We start from the raw sequence: 22,847 nt of genomic DNA, 5'->3' as shown, positions 1-22,847 counted from the left end.
GCCCCCGCGCTCGGCACTTCCGCATTAGAGCGGTGACGTCACCGAAGCCGCCATTTCCCATTGGCTGATTTCCCTCGGGCGGGAAAGGAGGCCTATTCTGCCTGGCAACCGGTGACGTCACGGATATCCCGGCTCTCTATTGGCCACCCCGCGCCCCGAAAAACGTTATCCATGGAAAACGAACCATTCCAGTAACGGACGAGCCCGCAGCTGAGGGGAGGGACGGGGACTGGGCAGCTCCAGACCATGGCCGGGTCATGGTCATGGTCATCTCATGGTCATCTCATGGTCATGGTCATCTCATGGTCACAATCACATCATGACCATGGTCATCTCCTGCTCATGGTCATCTCATTGTTATGGTCATCTCATGGCCTTGCTCAACACATGGCCATGCTGAGTTGTGGTCATCTCATGGTCATCTCTTGGTCACAATCATCTCATGCTGATGGTCACCTCACAGTTAAGGTCATCTCATGGTCACAGTCGTGGTCATCTCACGGTTACCTCATGGTCATCTCATGGCCACAATCATATCATGGTCATCTCACAGCTGCTGTTGTGTCGTGGTCATTTCCTGGTCAGCATCATCTCATGCTCATGCTCATCTCACTGTAATGGTCACCTCATGGTCACTTTGTGGTCATGGTCATCTCATAGTGGTGGCCATCTCATGGTAACCTCATGGTCATTGGTCACCTCATGGGCATCTCATGATTGTCTTGTGGTCAACTCATGGCCACAATCATATCATGGTCATCTCACAGCGATAGTTGTGCCGTGGTCATCTCATGGTCATGGTCATTTTCTGATCACCATCATCTCATGCTCCTGGTCATCTCTCTGAAATGGTCATCTCATGGTCATGGTCATCTCATGGTCACCTCATTGTCATGGATCACCTCATGGCCAAGGTCATGTTGTGGTCATCTCATGGTCATCTCTTGGTCACAATCATCACATGCTCACGGTCATCTCACAGTCATGGTTATCTCACTGTAATGGTCATCTCATGGTCATGGTTGTGTCATAGTCATGGTCATGGTCATGGTCATTGCATGCTCATGGTCATCTCATGGTCATCTCATGCTGTGGTGGTCAGCAGCTGGCCTGAAGGCCTCACAATAAGAATTCATCCCATTTTAGAACTCCCTGGTTTATAACTGAAATAATGAAGACAGAACTAGAATTATAGAAGTGCCCTGACCGGTGGGTTGTGTAATCTGACCAGTGTGGACTGTTGGAGAGCAGGCCCAGGCCGCTGGGGACGCGGGCAGCTCTTGGCTGGTTGGTTGGGTGGCCACTGGCTCAGCCCATAGGGATCGACCGTGTGGAGCTTCAACTCTGTGTAAGTAAAGGAGCACTCGATAAAAGTTGGCCGTTGTGCAGGAACCCCGTGTGTCTTGTGGCTTGTCTGTCTCCGAAACTGCGACAGTCTCATTGGTAACTTATGGCCACAATCTTATCCTGGTCATCTCACAGCTGTGCTTGTGTCATGGTCATGGTCATGGTCATCTCTTGGTCGCAAGCATCTCATGCTTGTGGTCATCTCACTGTAATGGGCATCTCATGGTCTTCTCATGGTCATAGTTGTGTTGAGTTCATTGCCTGGTCATGGTCATCTCATGATCTTCTGGTGGTCATCTCATGGTTATTATCATGGTCATCCTAATGTCATGGTCACAGTCATGGTCATCTCATGATTGTCTCATGGTCTACTCATGGCCACAATCATCACGGTCATCTCACAGCTGTGCTTGTGTCATGGTCATCTCATGGTTGCAGTCATCTCATGCTCACGATCATATCATGATCATGGTCATTTCACTCTAATGGTCATCTCATGGTCATGATCATGATCACGTCATGGTCATGGTCATGGTCATCTCATGGACACGGTCATTTCCTGGTCACCATCATCTCATGTTCACTGTCATCTCACTGTAATGGCCATCTCACGGTCATCTCACAGTCACCTCATGATCGTGATAATTTCACAGCCATGGTCATGTCATGATCATCGCATGGTCTTGATCACCACATGGCCATGGTGTGTTGTGGTCATCTCATGGTCACCTCATGGTCAAAGTCATGTCATGGTCAGAGTCATGGTCATCTCATAGTCTTGATCCCCTCATTGTCCATGGTGGGGTCATGAGCATGTCACGGTCATGGTCATGGCCATGGTCATCTCTTGCTCATCTCATGGTGTTTATGACTCCATGGCCATGGTTCTGTCATGGTCATCTCATGGTCACAGTCATGTCATGGTCACAGTCATGGTCATCTCATGCTCATGGTCATCTCCTGATCACAATCAATCATCTCATGCTCATGGTCATGGTCAGCTCATGATCTTGATCACCTCATGCCTGTGTCATGGTCATCTCGTGGTCATGATCATCTCATGGTCATCTCATGGTCATCTCATGGCCACAATCACATTGTGGCCGTCTCATGGTTATGGTCATTTCCTGACCACCATCATCTTATGCTCATGGTCATCTCACAGTCACCTCATGGTCACGATTGTCTCACAGCCATGGTCATGTCATGATCTTCTCCTGATCTTGATCACCACATGGCCATGGTGTGTTATGGTCATTTCATGGTCACCTCTTGGTCAAGATCGTGTCATGGTCATAGTCATGGTCATCTCATGAGCTTCATCATTTCATGGCCATGGTGGTGTCATGGTTATCTCATGGTCATTTCCTGATCACCATCATCTCATGCTCACGGTCATCTCATTGCAGTGGCCATCTCATGGTCACCACCATATCATTGTCACCTCATGGTCACCTCATGCTCACAATCATATCATGGTCACCTCAGAGCCGTGGTTGCGCCATGGCCAACCCATGGTCATCTCTTGGTCCCAATTGTCTCATGGTCAGGGTTGGGGTTGTGTCATGGTCATCTCACGGTGATGGTCACAGTCACAGTCATCCTGTCCGTGGTCATGGTCACCTCATAGTTGTATTTTGGTCATCTCATGGTCAGTGTGATCCCATGTCCATCTCCCTGCTGTGCTCCTGTCACGCTCATGCTCCGAGACCCCGAACCCCGATTTTGGGACACTCAAGGACTGTTGGGGACAACGAGGCCTGGCCTGACCCCTCCCCCCACCCCATTGCCCCTCCAGGAGCCCGATGTGGCCAAAATCTCCTGGGGACACCTTGGACATGGGACATGGAGTGGGAAATGAATCCTGGGGGATGGAGCCAGGCGTGGGTGGCAAGTCCAAGTCCCCATCCTGCTCCTGGTGTCCCCATCCTGCTCCTGGTGTCCCCATCCTGCTCCTGGTGTCCCCATCCTGATCCTGGTATCCCCACCCTGATCCTGGTGTCCCCATCCTCGTCCTGCTCCTGGTGTCTCCAACCTGATCCTGCTCCTGGTGTTCCCAACCTGGTCCTGGTGTCCCCATCCTGCTTCCGGTGTCCCCATCCTGCTCCCGGTGTCCCCATCCCAGTCCTGGTGTTCCCATCCCAGTCCTGATGTCCCCATCCTTCTCCCAGTGTCCCCATCCCAGTCCTGGTGTTCCCATCCCAGTCCTGATGTCCCCATTTCCCGTTCCTGGTGTCTCCAACCTGCTCCCAGTGTCCCCATCCCAGTCCCCAGTGTCCCCATTGCCATTCCTGGCTCCCAGAGAGGAACTGCTGGACACCGGAGGAGGGAACCCAGATTTATTGCCCAAAGCAGGATTCATTGGCCAAAGAAAGATAATTTCACATCAAACTCAAAGCATCAGGAATAATTGTGGTTCTTGGCTTTAAAATATGCAAAATTGGGAAGAGCTGTGGGGTGGGTGGGGGCAGCAGGATGGACAGGGATGGGATGGGAGAGGCCAGGATGGACAGAACTGGGATGGGAGAGGCTGGGATGGGCGGGAGCAGTGGGATGGACAGTGCCAGGATGGGAGAGGCCGGGATGGACAGGGCTGGGATGGGCAGGGCCGGGATGGGTGGAAGCAGTGGGATGAGCTTGGCTGAATCTGCTGAATCTGAAGAGAGAAGGGGCCGGCTCCGGCTCCGCTGCGTGGATCACTCAGGCAGTGATTTGTACTGGGATGAGAGAGGATCACAGTGTCACCCTGTCCCTGTCCCCATCCCACAGGATGGACCTGCCTGTGGAGCCCATGGAGAGCAGGAGCTGCTCTGGAATCTCACCTGATCCCACCCCAATCCTGCTGCAATCCTGCTCCATCCATCCCACCTGATCCTGCTCCATCCATCCCACCCCAATCCTGCTCCATCCATCCCACCCCAATCCTGCTCCATCCATCCCACACCAATCCCACTCCATCCATCCCACCCCAATCCTGCTCCATCCATCCCACCTGATCCTGCTCCATCCATCCCACCCCAATCCTGCTCCATCCATCCCACCTGATCCTGCTCCATCCATCCCACCCCAATCCTGCTCCATCCATCCCACACCAATCCCACTCCATCCATCCCACACCAATCCTGCTCCATCCATCCCACCTGATCCCACTCCATCCATCCTTCCCTGATTCCCCTCTGGAATCCCACCCTGATCCCACTCCGTACCTGCGGTTGAGCCATTGATTCCCACATCTTTTCCTGCAGAAAGAGAAGATCCATGAGATTCCAGCACAGATCACACATTGGGATTACCCCCAGGATCCATCCTGGGATCCGCACGGAGGGGATCCGGAGCCGGATCCACCGCTGGTACTCACCGGCTGGCAGGCTGTATCCATGCTTCTGCCTCCTCCCTGTGGAAATAAAGTGGGATCAGCACCTGTGCTGGGGGATTCCCGGAATGGTGCCGGGTGGATCCGTGGCCCTTCCCAACCCCCATCCTGTGTCGACCCCATACCGGATTGGAGCTTCCAGATGATGAATCCGACGAGGAGAACGAGGATGACGATGGCAGCGATGACGGACACAGCGACCACCAGGGTGAGATTCCCGCCAGATTCCGGCTCTGGGAAACGCGGGACAGTGAGGAGGGGGAGAGGAATCCCCAGTTGGGAATTCCCACATTCCCAATTCCCACATTCCCAATTCCCACACTCCCAGCCTCACCCCAGGCAAAGATCCCGGGCTCTGGCATTCCGGAATGCTCCACCCGGCACCGGTACTGCTCCCGCTCCTCCGGCCGCGCCTCGATCCTGGCCCAGGTGTGGAAGGTGCCGTCGCTGTTGGGAACGACCCCGCCCCACTCCGTCTCCTGATCCCGGATTTCATCCCCCTTCATCCAGCTGACCGCGATGGGCCTGGGGTAGAATCCGTAGGCGTGGCAGGACAAGATCAGCGTCCCGAATTCCTCTTTTCCGGACACGTGGACATCGGGGGGCTCTGGAATGGGACAATGGTGAGATGCATCCATGGAATTCCAGGGGAAAGGGATGGGGGTGAGATCCACCCATGGAATTCCCACAGGAATGGGACAGGGGTGAGATCCACCCATGGAATTCCCACAGGAATTCCCGTGTTCCCAGGTCCTCCATTCCCAAATCCCAGATTCCCACAGGAATTCTGCTCCCACCTTTGCGCTCCAGCGCCTCCCGCCCATATCCGACGTATTTCCTGATCCATTCTGGGCAGATGTGCTCCAGGTAATTCGTCCAATCCTCCACCGTGACCCCGTCACTATTCAAGCGCCTCGTGGTGACCTGGGCAGCGCCGTCGGCCGGCACAAAGCCCTGGGATCCCAGCTCGAAGGAGAGGAAATCCCGCCCGTCGTAGCCGAACCGAGTGGATCCACGGACGCTCCCATCGGACAGGAGGTCACAGCCAGAAACCCGCTGCACTGTGTGGAGACCTGGGGGGATCGGACCCACAGAGACCCATGGAATTGTGTCCCAGCCCCACGGAGCCCCAGAGTCCAATGGAAACCGACAGATCCCATCCCAGCCCCTTGGAGCCCCATCCCAAACCCAGGGATCACAAGAGATCCCATCTCAGCCCCACGGATCCCATCCAAGCCCCACGGATCCCATCCCAGCCCCACAGATCCCAGCCCATCCCCACAGACCCCAGCCCGGCCCCATTGATCCCATTCCAGCCCCACGGGTGCCATTCCAGCCCCACAGATCCCATTCCAGCCCCACGGATCCCATCTTGGCCCCACAGATCCCCAGCCCGGCCCCACAGATTCCCAGCCCCACGGATCCCATCCCAGCCCCACGGATCCCATCCCAGCCCCACGGATCCCATCCCAGCCCCACAGATCCCAGCCCAGCCCCACAGATCCCAGCCCGGCCCCACAGATCCCATCCCGGCCCCACAGATCCCATCCCGGTCCCACAGATCCCATTCCAGCCACACAGATCCCAGCCCAGCCCCACAGATCTCGTTCCAGCCCCACAGATCCCATCCCGGCCCCACAGATCCCATCCCGGCCCCACAGATCCCATCCCGGCCCCACAGATCCCAGCCCGGCCCCGGCTCCCCCCACTCACCCCTGCTCTGGTTGTACCGGGCCCGCGCTGTCTCCAGGTTCACAGCATCCACCTGCTGGTTCCTCTTAGAGATCTCAGTCTCGCGATCCCAATATCCCGGCTCGGGTCCCTTCTCCATCCACGGCGTCAGCGGCTCATCCCGGCCCCGCTCGCTGTCATAGCGCTGGAAGGGGATCCCATCCAGGAACCCCATGATCACGAACTGGGGGACCCCCGGACCGGGCTCCGACACCGACACAGACAGGTACCGCAGGGAGTGGAGAACTGGGGGGACACGGAGATTTGGGGGGTCGGGGGGGTTATGGATCAATGAAAGGGGAACTGGGAGAGCTGGGAAGGGCTTGGGGATCTCATGACCCAGGAAAAGGGGGTGCAGGGAGTCCCTGTGCCCAGAAAAGGGGTCCAGGGGTCCCCAGTGCCAGGGAAAGAGGAGTCATGAGGTGGGGAGACCTGGGATAGCCGGAATGGGGGGCTCGGGGGTCCTTGATGCAGAGGAAAGGGGGGGCTGGGGGCTGAGAAAAGCGGGAATGGGGGTCCAGGGGGTCTCAGGGTCAAGGAAAAGGGGGGGTCTGGGGACTGGGGAAGGCCGGGAAGGAAATATCGGGTGGGATTGGTGCAGGATAAAGGAGTGCAGGGCGGCCCCAGTGCCCAGGACTGGAAATTCAGGGGGGTCCCAGAGCCCAGAATCCCCCCTGGGACCCTCCCGGATCCCTGGGACCCCCATCAGAAAGCGCAGGAGGTGAAGAGCTGGGGGGACGCAGAGACTGGAGGGGTCTGGGGGTGTCCAAGGCTCAGGAAGCGGAACTGGGAGAGCCGGGAAGGGTTCGAGGTTCAAGGAAGGGACTGGGAGAGGCGGGATGGGGGGTCCAGGGGGTCCCTGTGCCCACGAAAGGGGATCCAGGGGTCCCCGGTGTGGAGAGAAGCGGGGTCTGGGTGCTGGGAAAGGCAGGAATGGGGGTGCAGGGGGTCCCTGGGACACGGGAAAGGGGGGCTGGGGCTGGGAGAGGCGGGCGGAGCCCGGGGCGAAGTTTGGGAGACGCGAAAGCCAAAGAGACCGAGGGAGCGCGGGGGGAGAGGAGGGGGGAAAAGGGGAATTCCAGGGAATTCAGCTGGATCCCACTGGATCCCCGCTGCCGCGACCCCCCTGGAGACCCCTGGGACGCCCGGGAGCCTCCGGGAGCCCCTTTCAGGAAGCGGTGGGAGTGGAAAACAAGGGGGACACAGAAATTTGGGAGATCTGGGGGATCCAAAAGCCGAGGAAAAGGGCGGGACTGCGGTCTGGGAAGGGCGGGATGCCCGGGAAGGGGGTGCAGAGGGGTCCCAGTCCCGGATAAGGGGGTGCAGGGGGGTCCCAGAGCACTGACGGGGGTACAGGGGGGTCCCAGTCCCGGATAAGGGGGTGCAGGGGGTCCCGGTGCCCGGGAAAGGGGGGTCAGGGGAGTTTCCTTCCCGGAATTCGGGGTTCAGGGGGGTCCCGGTGCCCAGGAATGGGGGTGCAGGGGGGTCCTGATCCCCAGGAATGAGGATCAGGGGATTCCCTTCCCAGAATTCGGATTCGAGGGGGTCTCGGTACCCGAAAATGGAAGTTCAGGGGGGTCCCGGTGCCACATAAGGCGGTCCGGGGGTTCCCGGTGCTGGGGAAAGGGGTACAGGGGGGTCCCGGTGCCAGGAAATGAACGTTCAGGGGGGTCCCCGTGCTCGGGAATGGGGGCTCAGTGGATTCTGACGCCCGGGAATGAGGGTCCAGGGGGATCCCCGTGCCCGGGAATGGCGGTTCAGGGGGGTCCCGGTGCCAGATAAGGGGGTACAGGGGGGTCCCGGTGCTGGGGAAGGGGATGGAGGGGGGGTCACAGGACCAAAAATGGGGGTTCCGGGGGGTTCCTGTGCCCGGGAATGGGGGTTTAGGGGGTTCCTGGTGGCCGGAAATGGAAATTCAGGGGGTCCCAGTGCCGGGGGTCCCACTCACCTTTCGTCGCCCGCCCCGGGGTCCCCAGGAGCCCCAGGAGCCCCAAGAGCACCCCCAGACCCAGCGCTGGAGCCATCGCGCTGCTCCGCTCGGCCCCGCTCGGCCCCGCCCCAGCCCTGGCCCCGCCCCCAGCACCGCCTCCGGCCCCGCCATTGGCGCCTCTATTTCCTGCCGGCCAATGGAGATCCGATTCCGGTGTGACGTCACAGGTCACTGGGCAGATCGCGGTCTCGCAGGTTGGGACGCGGAAGCGAAGGAGACCGAGGGAGCGCGGGGGGGGAAGGGGAGGGGCTGGGGAAAGGGGAATTCCTCTGGATCCCTCTGGATCCCCGCTGCGACCCCCCTGGAGCCCTCTGGGACCCCCTTTTGGGAAGCGCCGGGAGTGGAGAACTGGGGGGACACGGAAATTTGGGAGACCTGGGGGGTCCAAAGGTGAAGGAAAAGGGCGGGTCTGGGGTCTGGGGAAGGGCGGGATGCCCTGGAAGGGGTGCAGGGGGTCCCAGAAGACGTGAAGGGGATCCAGGAGGGGGTCCCAGTCCCGGATAAGGAGGTGCAGGGGTGCCCCAGTACCCTGAAATGGGGGTTCAGGGGCTCCCAGGTCAAGGAAAGCGGGGTGAGGGCACTGGGAGAGGCGGGATGGGGAATCCGGGGGGTCCCAGTGCCCAGGAAAGGAGGTCCAGGGACCCCCGGTGTTGAGGAAAAAGGGGGCTGGGGGCTGGGAAAGGCAGGAATGGGGGTGCAGGGGGTCCCTGGATCAGGGAAAAGTGGGGGCTGGGAGAGGAGAGGGCCGGGAAAGGGGGTGCGAGGGGCACTGGTGCAGGATAAGGGGTTCAGGGGGTCCTGGTGCCAGATAAAGGGATGCAGGGGGGTCCCAGTCCCCCGGAAAAGGGGGTCGGGGGCTTCCCCTCCTGGGATTCGGGGTTCAAAGGGGTCCCGGTGCCCAGAAATGGAGGGTCGGGGGGTGCTGATGCCCACGAGTCGGGGTTCAGGGCGGTGCCCGAGCCCACAAATTGGGGTGGGGGCTGTTCTAGTGCCCGGAAAGGGACATTCAGGGGGGTCCCCGTGCCCAGGAAATGGGGTTCGGGGGGGGGGGGGGGGGCTCCCTTCCCGGGTTTCGGGGTTCAGGGGGGTCCCGGTGCCGGGAGATGGGGGTGCAGGGGGGTCTCTGTGCCCAGGAATGGGGGTGCAGGGGGGTCCCGGTGCCGGATAAGGGGGTGCAGGGGGGTCCCTGTACCCTGAAATGGGGGTTCAGGGGAGTTTCCTTCCCGGAATTCGGGGTTCAGGGGGGTCCCGGTGCCCAGGAATTGGGGGTTCAGGGGGTCCCCGAGATGGGGAATTGGTCTCGGTTCCCCTGAAATGGAGATCCAGAGGAGTCCCTGTACCCAGGAATCGGGGGCTCAGGGGAGTTCTATTCCCGGAAATCGGGGTTCAGGGGGGGTCTCTGTGCCCAGGAATGGGGGTGCAGGAGGGTCCCGGTGCTGGGAATGGGGGTTCAGGCGGGTCCCGGTGCTCAGGAATGGGGGTTCAGAGGGGTCTCTCTGCCCAGGAATGGGGGTGCAGGGCGGTTCCGGTGCCGGGGCAGGCGCCGGGCAGATCCCGCTGCCGCAGCTTGGGAGACGCGAAAGTGACCGAGGGAGCTGGGGGGGGGGGGGAGGGGACGGGGACAAAAGGGGAATTCCCGGGAATTCAGCTGGATCCCACTGGATCCGCGCTGCGACCCCCCTGGGACCCCGCGACAACCGCTTGGGACCCCCTGGGACCCGCCGGGACCCCCTGGGACACGTGAAGGGGGTGCAGGAGGGGGTCCCAGTCCCAGATAAGGGGGTTCAGGGGGGTCCCGATCCCCAGGAATGGGGGATCAGGTGATTCCCTTCCCAGAATTCGGATTATCGGCACCCGATAGTGGAAGTTCAGGGGGGTCCCGGTGCCACATAAGGCGGTCCGGGGGTTCCCGGTGCTGGGGAAAGGGGTACAGGAGGGTCCCGGTGCCAGGAAATGAACGTTCAAGGGGGTCCGCGTGCTCGGGAATGGGGGCTCAGTGGATTCTGATGCCCGGGAATGGGGGTCCAGGGGGATCCCCGTGCCCGGGAATGGCGGTTCAGGGGGGTCCCGGTGCCAGATAAGGGGGGACAGGGGGGTCCCGATGCTGGGGAAGGGGATGGAGGGGGGACACAGGACCAAAAATGGGGGTGCCGGGGGAGTCCCGTGCCCGGGAATGGGGGTTTAGGGGGTTCCCGGTGGCCGGAAATGGAGGTTCAGGGGGGTCCCGGTGCCGGGGAATTGCGGTTCAGGGGGGTCCCGGTGGCCGGAAATGGAGGTTCAGGGGGGTCCCGGTGCCCGGGAATTGCGATTCAGGGGGGTCCCGGTGCCGGGGGTCCCACTCACCTTTCGTCGCTTCCCCCGGGGCCCCCAGGAGCCCCAGGAGCCCCAAGAGCACCCCCAGACCCAGCGCTGGAGCCATCGCAGCCGTCACCGAGCGCAGCTGTGGCGCAGTTTGGGAAACGCGAAAGCGAAAGTGACCGAGGGAGCGCGGGGGGGGGGAGGGGAAAAGGGGGAATTCCAGGGAATTCACCTGGATCCCCTCCCCGAACCCTCCCCGGCCACGCCCTGTGGGACCCCTGTGCCGGGCTGGGCTGAACTCCCGGGCCCTGCGGCCAAACTCTGCCTGGAACCCGCTGGGTTCGGCCCAAAGCGGGGAAAGCTCCGGGACCCGCAGATCCATTTTGTCCTGCGGGTGCGGGGCCCCACCCCCGAGGGAGCAGGACTGGGCACTGTGACCCCGATCCCTGATTCTGAATCTCCTTCTCTCTCTCCCTCTCCTCTCCCTTTCCTTTGGGTGATCACAAATCCCAGAGCAGCTGCAGAGCCCCATGCCCAGTTCGGGTTTCCCAGCAAAGAGAGGCCTGGGGCTGAGGTGCCCCGGGATGGCCGGGAATGAGGGGTCCATGGGTCCCCGGGGTCAGGGAAAAGGGGGATCCAGCGGCTGGGAGAGGTGGATACCCGGAAAAGGGGGCAGGGGGGTGTTGGTGCAGGGTCAGGGGGTGCAGGGGGGTCCCGGAGCTGGGGAAGGAGATGCAGGGGGGTCCCAGTGCCCAGGAATGGGGTGGGGGGGAGCAGGATCTGGGAAATGGTGGCAGCTGCTGGGCAGGGACCAGGACAGAGAGGGACAGGCTGGGATGGGATGGGACAGACTGGGACACTGGGATACACCAGGATCGGGACCAGAACCCAGGGGAAGCAGAACTGGGGCACCAGGGATCATACTGGGATATACTGGGACCACACTGAGGGCTATTGGAAGCATGCTGAGAGCAACTGGGTGTTCCTGGGATATAGTGGGCATGACTGGGATCATCCTGGGACTGACTGGAATCCTACTGGGAGTGACTGGAACCATAGTGGTGGTGAAAAGACACAATTGGAAAAATGCAAGGGGCAACTGGGATCATCCTGGGAGCAGCTGGCCCATGCTGGGGTCATACTGGGATCATACTGGGAGTGACAGGATCATACTTGGAACGACTGGGATCATACTGGGGGTGACAGGGATCAAACCAGATTCATAATGGAAGGGTCTGGAGGCTACTGGGATCATACTGGGGTGACCAGACTCATACTGGGAGCAACTGGGGCCACAATGGGGGCAAATGGCATCATAGAAGATATGACTGGGTTCATACTGGAGGTGAATGAGGCCACAGTGAACTCTTACTGAGAGGGACTGAGAGTGAAATGAACCATACTGGGCATGACTGGGAGCAACTGGGATCATGTTGGGGGCAACTGGGATCCTATTGGGAGTGATTTGGAACATACTGGGAGTGACCGGGATCATACTGGGGGTGACTGGGAAGCACCGCTGAGGCGGCGGCGGAGCTCGGAGGCGGCCCCAGCGCAGGTGGGAGCCGCGCTCGGTTCTGGCGGGGCTCGGGGCTGGCTGCGGGCGGAGGGGGCGGCAGGGGGCTGTGGCGGCTTCGTTGTGCCGTGTGGGCGCCGTGTTGGCCCTGGCGTGAGGGCGCTGCGGGAGCGGCTGCCCGCGGTCTCCTTCCCGCTGCTGCCTCGGCAGGAGCCGGTGCCGGAGCAGCGCTGGCTCGTCCCGGGGGCTGTGGGTAGGACAGAGGTGGCTGCCCCGTCCGCGGACGCTGCGCTGGGGCCGCCTCCGAGCTCCGCCGCCGCCTCAGCGGGCTCCGGCCGCCGCCGCCGCTCCCGGGCCCGCACAGACGCTCCGCCAATGGCGCCTCTGCTGCGCCACGGCCGCCCTGCCGGCGGCTCCGGGCCCGGGCTGCTCCCCGCTCCGACCAATCAGCGCGCCAGAACCACGACTGACGGCAGCACCGCCCAATCGCAGCGAGGGGCGGGCTCTGCACACGGCACGGAACCCCCTCCCTTTCCCCGCACTCCGCCATTTCTCGGAAACCTTGGCTGAGGAGCGTTCTTGGCGCTGGGCCCGGCCCGGGCTGGAGGCCACGGAGCTGCTGCTGCCCTGAACCGCCCGGAGCTCCGTGTGACCGGGAGCTGAAGGCGCTGGGAGCTGCGGGTGAGTCCGGGATGGAGCAGGGACCCACCTGCAGCCCCGGCAGGAGCCCGGGCCGGAGCAGGGGATGCCTGAGAGAGCCCCGAGCCCGTGGGAAGCCCCTGCAGAGCCGTGGAAGTGGCTCCTGGCGGGACTCGTGAGGCCGTGGGGGATCCCCGCTGGAGCAGCCCGCTCCTGAGGGACTGTGTCCCGCGGCAGGGACCCCGGGCTGGAGCAGGACAAGGATTCCTGTCCCTGAGGGGGAGGCAGTGACATGACCTGAGTGTGACCCCCATCCCCTGTGCCCCTGGGTGGGGAGGAGGGAGGGAATGGGGGATAAAGGGAAGCTCGGGAAGAGGTCGGGGGAAGGTGTTACTTTTAGGATGCTTTTCACTTTTCATTCTCCTGTTGTGATTTGTTTGATAATAAATCCAATTCATTTCCCCAAGCCGAGTGTGTTATTTCCATGAGTGATCTTTCCCTACTCTTGTGCTGACCCTGCCGCCTTTCCTGGTGTGTTCTGTTCCCTGCCCAGGTTGAGGGGGGCAGAGACAGAGCGGGTTTGGTGGCCCCGGGCACCCAGCCGGGCCCAGCCCAGTAATCGGTGCAATAATTCAGTCCAGCATTAACCAGCTGCAGGGAGGGTCCGGCTGTGCTCACAGGCAGTTACAGAAGTACCAACTGGGCAAAATGGGACACAGTGAGAGGAGGGACGTGGTGCCAGTGGGTGCAATTGCCTTCCTCCGAGCTGGCAGGGAGTGGATGGAGGATCAAGGCTGGAGACGTGGAAGGCAGCAGGGATGGCCGTGGGCCAGCTGTGGATTTTGCTTTCCAGGTCATTAGAGTGAAAGGAAGCAGCACAAAATCTGTCATGGAAAGGAGAGGAGAGAGAGCAGGTGGCGGTGGGGATCGCTGCCAGTGTGGACTCGGCTCATCCACGTGGATTGCAAACGCTGACAGACACCGAGCCCCGACAGACGCCCATCACTGACTCTGTCGTACCCCGATGGATCCGACGGGGGCTGGAAGCTCCATCCAGCAGCTCGGTGCCTGCTCCGCTCTCACATCTGCAACCCCGGGATGGACCGTGGGGTCTGGAATCATCTCCATTCTGGGCTGCAGAGCTGCTGCTTGGAGGTCCCGGGGGATCCTTAAGCCCTTCGTGCTGCTCCGAGCTCCCGAGGGCTCCTCGAGGGTTTCTAGGCTTGAATCCCGCCCCAGATCTGTTGTTGGGTTTAACAACAAACTCTACAGCAACGCCGTGCCCTGTGGCAGCAGGCGGTGCCGGGACAGCCCCGGGAGCCGGGCTAATGCCCGGCCGTGCCCAGGAGGGACCGAGGGCAGGGGAGTTCAGGAGGAGCCCCCGCGCCCCTCACTGCGGGCGGCGGGAACGGCCCGAAAGAGCGAGGGCTGCGAGGGCTCCGGGGCTGAGGAGGCTGCGGGAGCTGCTCGCCCCGGCCGGGGAACGTTCGAGCCGGCCCCGGGCGGGCTGAGCTCGGGCCGGTGACGCTGCGAGACCCGAGAGGGCAGGGAAGAGAAGAACGGGCCAGCGCCCGATGGGCAGCTTTCGCCGTCACTCCTCGTCCGTCGCTGGCCGGAACGGAGCAGAGGAGAGCTGGTTTAAGGGGACGGCAACCACGGCAGAGCCGCGAGTGAGTTCAGCGCTCGGTTCTGGCGGGGCTCGGGGCTGGCTGCGGGCGGAGGGGGCGGCAGGGGGCTGTGGCGGCTTCGTTGTGCCGTGTGGGCGCCGTGTTGGCCCTGGCGTGAGGGCGCTGCGGGAGCGGCTGCCCGCGGTCTCCTTCCCGCTGCTGCCTCGGCAGGAGTGATGAGCGGGAAAGACTCCGCTACTGGAATAAGTAGTACAGGAGGTGTGTTTATTCCAGCGCTGGGACGCACGGGGGATCGCTCCTCCAAAGCCATGCGTGCCGACAGCTGCGTTCAGCTTGGTATTTATCGGGTTACAAGTTCCATATTCATTGCGTTTCCCAATCTGCCTATACATATTCATTACCTGGCCCCGCCCAGCCTCACCTCGTATTACAATGAGCCCAAAAGTCATTTACATCCGCGTTGCGCTTGCGCAGCGTTGTCTGGTGGTCGCGGGCAGGGGTCTCCGAGATGAAATAAGAGTCTTCCTCAGATGAAGTAAAGGGTCTTCCTCATCCCGAACTTTTCACCTTTCCTCCCTGCGCGTGCTCTTTATGTCCCTGGGCTAAGTGCAAACTTCAAGAGTGGTTTGAGTTAGCTTTAGGTTAAAACCAGGATCTTTGGTCAAGATTCCTTCGCCTTTATCAATAGTCTCATATCTTCTCATCCTGCTTTGGTAGGCACAATAAGTGTTGGGCAAGCGGTATGCATTGCTCCTAACAAACCAATTCTTAGTGAATCATTTACTCTCTGCTTCCCCATCCCCCTGATTCAGGAGCACGGTGCTAATAATGCCAAGGTTTTGGTTCAATCCCCACGCGGGCCGTTCCCTTAAGAGCTGGACTCGGTGACCCTCGTGGGTCCCGTCCAACTCAGAGGATTCTGTGATTCTGTGAAGTGGCCTTGTGTGACCTCCGGCACTGTTACGGTGCCAATGCTGCTGCTACTGTTGGCTTTCTTATTATTTTATGAATTTTTGTCATGGGTAAGGCACAGCATTATTGTATTCCATATCTGTGCCCAAAATATGTTACTTTTAGAATCGGCACCGTGCCAGAACGGGAATATCCGGGCAGGTGGGGATGGAGCTGCTCCCTTTGTAAGCGGAGCCCAGAAGCTGAGAGCTTTGTGTCTGTCCTGGCAGCGTCTGCTGAAGGTGGAGGCTCCGCTTTGGGGGAAGTTGCTTTGGGCTCGGTTACAGCAGCCACACGAGCACAGCTCCTCTGTCGCCACCAGGCTGCAGGAAGGGCACAGGCGGGGAAGGGCGGCACTGAGCCGGCACCGCCCTCCTGAGCCTGGGGCTCCCGCAGGGCCGGGACCAGCCGGGGCCCCTCATCGGGGTCCTTCCAACCGGCCTTCGCCGTGGTTGTAAAACTGTTCCTGAGGCTCCTGCGGAAGGGTTTTTCAGCACTGCTGATGCCTCGGGAGCAAGGTGCTGGTTGTACTGAGCGGGGAGGTGCCGGCTGTGGGCTGGAGGAGAGGGAATTCTGCTCCGTTCGCGGGGTTGTGAATGAAGCCCCGGATCCCCAGGCCGCATCAGGAACCGGGGACATCCAGAAAAGAACCCTCGGAGGATTTCTGGGTGAGTGCAGGGCCAGCGCTGTGGCCCGTAGGGAGGGGCAGTGTCAGCCCAGGAGCACAGGGCCGGCAGGGCTGTGGCTGTTCCCAGGGCTCTGGGAGAGGCCTCGTGGTTTGCAGTGGCCGGGCCCAACGCCCCCGGCTGCCCCCAGCCCTGGGCAGTTCTCCTGCCACAGGCTGGCCCCTGGCCCTGGCCCTGGCCAGTGCCTCCAGCGGCTCTTTCCCGCTCCAGGTGAGTGGTTCAGATCCCATCCCCTGTCACGCTGCTGGTTCTGCTGCTCCTGGTCCTGGCTTTGGGGGTGGCCTTGGCTGTGCAGTCAGGTAAGGGCGGGGCAGCTGCCTCGGCCCAGCCCCCCCGGGGCAGAGCGGGGTCCCCGCTCCCTGTGCAGGGCGATCCTCGGACCTTCTCCCCTTCGCTGTCCAGCAGGAAGCTGTGGTAAAACTCCAGTTACCCCAGTTGCACCTGTGGCTCCGGTGCTGCTGGCCTGTCCCAAGGGCTGGGTCGGGTACCGCGGGGTCTGTGACTTCCTCTCGAGGGATCAGGGGACCTGGGGTCAGGGTCAGGCTCGGTGCTCCGAGCTCGGGGCCTCCCTGGCCGTGCTCAAGGATGAGGAAATGGTGAGTGAGGGGCCGTGGGGGCTGTGGGGTGGCAGAGGGGAGCCTGGGGGGCTCCTGGGCCGGGCTCGGTGCTTGTGGGGCCGTGGGTGCAGCCCTGCCCCGGGGCCTCGCAGGGAAGGAGCCCCGGGGCGTGGGGCAGCCCTGGGCGTGTGTCCCCCCGAGGGGCCGGGGCAGCTCCCACTGCCGCTCCTCTCTCCTTCCCAGGAGTTCCCCTTCCCCTCTGTGGGAGCGCACATCCCTGCCTCGGGCTGCGCAGGCGGGGCCAGGGGCTGCCCTGGGGGGACGGCAGCAGCTTCAACTCCTCGTGAGTGCCGGGGAGCCGGGCAGGGCCTGGGGGGCACGGGGGCACGACGTGTCCGCCTGTGCTGCCAGCGCTGCCTCTGCTTCTCCTTGCAGGGTCGAGGTCCTGGGCGATGCAGAGTGTGCGTTCCTTGGAGAGGGTGAACTCAGGAGCGGGACCTGCTCAAATCCGCGGCCGTATCTCTGCAGCAGGGCCCAAACTGCCCCGTGACGGGGGATGCAGAGAGGACCTTCTCCCTGCTGGGCAGGTTCAGCTTCGCCTCTTCCCCCCCAGCACGGGGATGTCCTTCCTCAGCCGCAGCGTCTGCCTTGCACTGGCTCTCAGGGTCACCTCAGTGCCACTTTGCAGGGTCACCTCGGTGCCTGGTCTCCAGGAGATGAAGCTGCAGGAAGAGGAGATGATGTGGAAGCTGATGTGTGGCTGCCTGGGCTGCAGCTGGGGGTTTCTTGCTCCTTCTTGGACCATCCCAGAACTGATCCTGTTTCTGTAATGCCACATATAGAGTAACCCTGTAGATGGATGGATAGATATAGATAGATATGGATATAGATGAAGATAGGTGTAAAACCTGGGCTTCCCCAGGAATGTGCCCTTGGCTGGGGCACGCTGCCAGTGATGCCAAGGTTGTGATTTGACCCCACGGGGCCCGTTCCCTTTAGAGTTGGACTCCACGATCCTTGTGGGTTCCTTCCAGCTCAGAGGATTCTGTGAGTCTGTGAAATGGCCTTGTGTGACTCCCACCAGCACTCACAGGGCCAATGTTGCGGTTGTGGTTGTTCACCCAGTTATTGTTACTTTTGCATGAAATGCTTGTGCAGTGCCCCCGCTGTCCCTTGTGTCTCCTGGGCACCGACAGCCCCGGCCCTTGCCCTGCTCCCCCTCCCACGTTCCATCCCGGCTGGCGGAGCCTTGGAGCTGCCGTGGGGCTGCCCCGGGGGCTGCGGCCCGAGCCGGGGCCCCTTCCCAGTGCTCCCAGTCTGCTCATCCAGCCTGGAGCAGCCAGCGAGGGCTTCAGCTGGGGCGGCAGAGAGGCGCTGCTGGGGGGTCCCAGCTCCGCTTGGCTTGGGCTGTTCTTCCCAAGCTGGGCATAAACGACTTTGGGAGTTTTCTACCAGAAATCTCCCTCTCCTCCTGCGCTCTGCCCAAGGGGTTTGGGGCCATTTTCCCTTTTTGGGGGAAATCAAAGCGATGCACAGAGCCCTGGCAGGACAGGGCAGCCCTGCAGCCCCTGAGCCTGTGCTGGCCTGTGCATAGTAGAGGAGCAAAGCAGCTCAGGGATAATTAAACAGCGATTAAGTAATAATTACTTCGCCAAATAAATTGCTCTGAATTAGGGGGTAGGAGAAATGAGGTCCCAGGGCTTCCCGCTGAGCCGGTGCCACTCCACACCCAGGGCTGGGAAAGCCTGGGCTGGGAGCTCCACAGAACAATTTGTGTCTATTTTCGGATACCTCTGGCTTTTCATTGATCAACTCTCAACGTTTTATTTCTCCTTCAATGATATTTTATTGATTCTCACCTCTCAGAGATCAGGACCAACCTCTTGATCTTTTCTTTTCAGCATTTTATGGGGTGAGGAGGGGTTTTTCTCTTGCAGTAGCTCCTGCCACAGCTCCTTCTCCTTTCCTCTGTGGGAAGCTGCCCCGTATCCCGATTTTCCTTCCTCTGGAGACAAAATCCCACCACCCCCCCAGCCCCTCGGTGCCCCTCCCCGGGGTGTCAGGGCTGCAGAGGGGGCAGGAAGCTCCGGTCCCGCTGCCACTCACGCCCCACCCCGGGCCAGCGCCAGCGCTCAGAGGCGCTGTGGCTTCGTGTCCTCTCCTGTGTGTCCCCACCCCGCGTCCCCACCCCTTGTCCCCAGCCTGTGCCCCCGGCTCCGCCGAGCCATGGAGGGCGAGGAGGGCTACACGGTCTTAGCCCGAGGGGCGAGCGGGGGCTGCGGGGAGCCCCCCACCCCTGCAGGGTGCAGGCACTGGGGGTCGTGTCCGCTGGGCCCCCCCGATTGGTGGGGGACAGGAACTGGCGGGGGGTGGGTGCGGGGCTGGGATCCCGGCGGGGCTTTTGTGTTTGAGTTTCCTTGGTGCGCCGGGCACCGCTTCACTGCTGCTCAATTGAACGGGATGAATTCCTCAATTCCTCAATCCTGCATTCCCCCCACGCAGGATTCCTCCCCCGAGATTCCTTCCGCCGGGATTCCTCCCCCCGGGATTCCTTCCCCCAGGATTCCTTCCCTCCGGATTCCTCCCCCGAGATTCCTTCCCCCGAGATTCCTTCCCCGAGATTCTTTCCCCGGTATTTGTCTCCGAGGATCCTCCCCTGCGGTTCATCCCCACGGGATTCCTCCCTCGGGAATTCTCCCCCGGGATTCCCCGCCCTGGGAACCGGGTGTGCTCACGTTCGCACTCGCTGCCGCGGGGTTAAACACCGGCTGCTCTCCCACCTCCCTCCTCCTCCTCCCCGTGCGGCCGCTTCGGCCCAGCCCTGCCGGGATCAAAGCTCGGCTTTGCAGGAAGACTCTTAAGCCCTGGCATCGCCCAGCGCGGCCCTTTGAGCCTCATCCCTGCGTGGAGAGGCTGAACTGGGAAAACTGAGCTCCACACCAAACGCGATTTCCAGGGGCTGGTTCTTCCAAAGGGTCCGTGCTCGGAACAAAAGCCCCAAATCTGCTCCAATTCCGCTGCTCGAAGGAGAGCTGGGATGCTGAAGGGCTGCCGGTGCCTTTAGATACCCTGATCCGAGTCTCGATGCTCCTGGTCCATCTTCCCTGTGCTTGTGGGGGTTCCTGCTTTGTTTCCTTCCACCGCTCCTTGTGCCTCGTGCTTTTTCCTGCTGGCTCCAGTTTCGGTTTCCTTATGGAGAAAATCCAGTGGGAGAATCAGAACTGTTTAGGTTGGAAAAGACCTTGAAGATCACAAAGTCCAACCACTGACTGAAATATTGGATTCCTGCGGCTGGGAAAATCCACCAGCGTTTGAATCCTGGGGGCTGCCAGGCTCGGAGCTGCTTTTGGGGACAAACAGCCCAAATCTGCAGAGTTCCGGGCCGCTGGGTGCGGGGCTGGGCCATCTCCGGTCACCTCTGTCCCCTGCAGCTCCGGGCTGTCCTCGGTGGCACCGCGTGGCGCTCGGGGCCGGCTGGACCGGGAATCTCCTGCTCGGAGAGGCCGCGGTGGCGCTGGGGCTGCTCGTGTGAGTGCGGCCATGGGGACCCGGGGACAGCCCCGACAGCTGTCGGGGGACTCGTGCGGGGGAACAATCTCCCGGCTGTGGCACGGACAGGGTTTGGGAGGCCCGGGCCGAGCTCGGGGCCACCCAGAGCCCCGATAAAACGAGCCCTGTGCCCAGTGCTGGCACCCCCAGCACCCCCAAACCACCCGGGCAGGCGGGAGGGAGACTCCAATGTCTGCTGGATCTTGGGGAGACCCCTCAGAGGGGCAGAGCTGGGGGAAAATCCCCCCAAATGAGCTGCTGCGACTGTCCCCGTGGTGGGCAGGGGGTGCTGAGCAGCCCCTCAGCCTGGGGCCGGGCCCCTCTGGGCCGCACAGCTCGGGGGGCACAGCTCGGGGTGCCGGAGGGGGAGCAGAGGCTCCGGCGCTCTCTGGGCTCCCGCTGCGATGTCACCTGAGATACGGTGACACCTCGGAGGGGCCACATCCTGTCAGCAGCGTGAAGCTGCAGTGGAGGGCGGGGGGGCAGCTCCGGGCGCTGGGGGAGTTCAGGGGTGCAGAGCCCGGCCCCCAGAAGGAGACGGGCTGGGGTCTGCTCTGGGTTGGGAGCCCGAGGTCAGTTCTCGCCCCTCATGAGCTGCTCAGGCCAAAGCTTGGGGTGAGCTGGGATGAGGGGAGGGCTGAGGGGAGGGCTCTGAGCTCCCGCTTTATGTCAGAATCCACCCTGGGGCCGCGTGCAGGTGGATCTCGGTGGGCAGCGTGCTGGGGGGAGCCAGGTCCTGCTCCCTGCTCAGCCTTCCTTCCCCTGCAGCTCTCCACCAGCAGCCTTTTGGGGTTTGCTGGGTGCCGTGGTGGGGTTCAGGTGCCTCCCAAAGCCCCCCCAGAGTGGTGTGATATGGGGGGGACACACGGGGGGGACACACAGGGGTCCCCATTCCCAATCCATCCCTAGGTTCTGCCCCACCAATCGCAGCCCCCCAGGTCCCTCCCCACTGCTCCCCAATAAACGGGACCGGGGCGAACTGGGAAGCTTTACTGGGAACACTGGGAGCAGCCGAGGGGGGGCAGAGTGACAGCGGGGCTGGGGGGGACACACGGCCCCCCAAAATCAGTGCGGGGACGGAGCGGGGGGTCCTGGCCGGGCCCGAGGCCACGGGGAGGGGCTGCGGCCGCCGGCGGCTCAGGAGCTCTGTGGGCAGAGCAAAGGGGGTGACACCCCCGCGTAGGGCGGGGTTTCCTCCGGCCAGCGGCGCTCGGATTCAAAAAGGGCTCTGGGGAGCGCGGGGAACAGGAGCGGGCAAACAGGGCCCTGGCACGTCTCCGAGGGCACGGCTGCGGGTGTTCTCCTGCCCGTGGGGTTTTGAGTTTGTTTTTGTCTTGAGATTTGGTTGGTTGGGTTTTTTCAGCAATGGTCCTGACACGATCAAAAGCTCCAGCCACTAAAAGTGTACCCAGGCAAACAGAACCCTCCCAGAAGGACGCGTCTGTCCTGACCCTTCCTGTGAGGAGTGTTTGAGCCTGGCTGTAGCACCGGGGGACGCGGTCAAAGACACCTGCCTGAGGTGTGAGCAGTGAACGATCTCCTTTCCCTGGGGGCCGAGCTTAAGGAGGAAGGGGAAAGACTAAGGAGCATTAGAGAAAGGGAAAGGGAAATAGACTGGTGGAGTTTCACCCTTCCATCCCTGAGAGAAGCCCCCCAGCAGTCAGAGCACTCCCAGGCCTCTCAGCATCAGGCAATAGGAGGAGACCTGGGGGATGAAGGGGAGTGGAAATGGGTTCCTACTCGGGGAGGTAATAAAAATTCCTCCTGACCCCCATCACCTCCCCAGGTGCCACAGTCTTCCTCGCTTTGCACTTTGCACCTTTCTTTCCTAGGCATGCGCAGTCTCTTGTTGGCTGCTTCAGCAGTGTAGTGGTTTGGTCCAAAATACTCATTACTGTTTATCTGCTGTGAGATAAGAATTAGGAGAAATGCAAAGCAGGCACCAAACTTGAAAGAATATAAAGAAGTTTATTAACAGATCTAAAAGAAGGGAGAAAAGGGAAAAAATTATACAACCTTCAGAACTCTCCTCCTCCCCCCACCTTCCTCCCTTCTCCCACTGACAATGTAAAAAGACAACCCTTGAGATGTTCAGTCTGTTACCACTTCCATAATAACCTTGTTCAGTCCATTTAGAAAGAGAAGTCTCTTCTTGCTCATGCTATGAAAACATTATCACAGCGAGACAGCCGCCCACTTCCAAATATTGTTCAGTCCATTTAGGAAGAGGAGTCTCTCTGCCTGCGTGTGAGTCCCTTCCCCCGACTTGCAGCTTTTCCTGCAACTGCTTTCGAGGGTCCACTCTTGAAGGTTTTTGGGGTACAATTTTAAGGTTGAGCCGTTCAGAAACAAAAACAGAGGCCCTTCTCCTTCCCTGGGAGCAAAGGGTCTTCATCATCTTCATTGTTAGGACTATCTCTGGGAGCATCTCTAGGGACTGAGGTTTTCTCCTTTCCCATTTGGAGCCAAAGTCCTCATCTGGTTCATCTCTCCCTGTCCAAACTTCTCATGAAATTACAGCTGCGTCAGCATCTGCCTATCTCAGCGCAGGTGCTTTTGCTCACAAGTTGAACATTCCACCC

The 22,847-nt window shown here is 61.0% G+C and overlaps 1 protein-coding gene across 4 annotated transcripts in view; it reads right to left on the bottom strand.

Annotated features, from left to right (window-relative positions):
- Nucleotides 1-3,672: 3,672 nt before the first annotated feature.
- The window catches only part of LOC309584119 (class I histocompatibility antigen, F10 alpha chain-like), a gene marked incomplete at its 3' end in the record, with an annotated part of 42,659 nt that continues 23,484 nt past the window's right edge, over nucleotides 3,673-22,847 (bottom strand). Inside the window, exons 1-8 of one of the 4 annotated variants that reach the window (XM_082300050.1) lie at nucleotides 10,785-11,068; nucleotides 6,434-6,697; nucleotides 5,518-5,793; nucleotides 5,055-5,327; nucleotides 4,846-4,953; nucleotides 4,706-4,741; nucleotides 4,554-4,586; nucleotides 3,673-4,064 (exon numbers count right to left, since the gene is read on the bottom strand). In XM_082300050.1, the coding sequence (XP_082156176.1) occupies nucleotides 4,048-4,064; nucleotides 4,554-4,586; nucleotides 4,706-4,741; nucleotides 4,846-4,953; nucleotides 5,055-5,327; nucleotides 5,518-5,793; nucleotides 6,434-6,697; nucleotides 10,785-10,860 (1,083 nt within the window). In that variant the 5' untranslated portion in view covers nucleotides 10,861-11,068. Of the gene's footprint in view, nucleotides 4,065-4,553; nucleotides 4,587-4,636; nucleotides 4,954-5,054; nucleotides 5,328-5,517; nucleotides 5,794-6,433; nucleotides 6,698-8,399; nucleotides 8,511-10,784; nucleotides 11,082-22,847 lie in introns of those variants that run through there. The other 3 variants (XM_082300048.1, XM_082300053.1, XM_082300051.1) reach the window with 3 other exon arrangements.

The sequence above is a fragment of the Coloeus monedula genome (assembly GCF_965178545.1).
Source record: "Coloeus monedula genome assembly, chromosome: 36".
NCBI lineage: Eukaryota > Metazoa > Chordata > Aves > Passeriformes > Corvidae > Coloeus > Coloeus monedula.
This window is presented reverse-complemented; position numbering and strand designations above follow the sequence as displayed.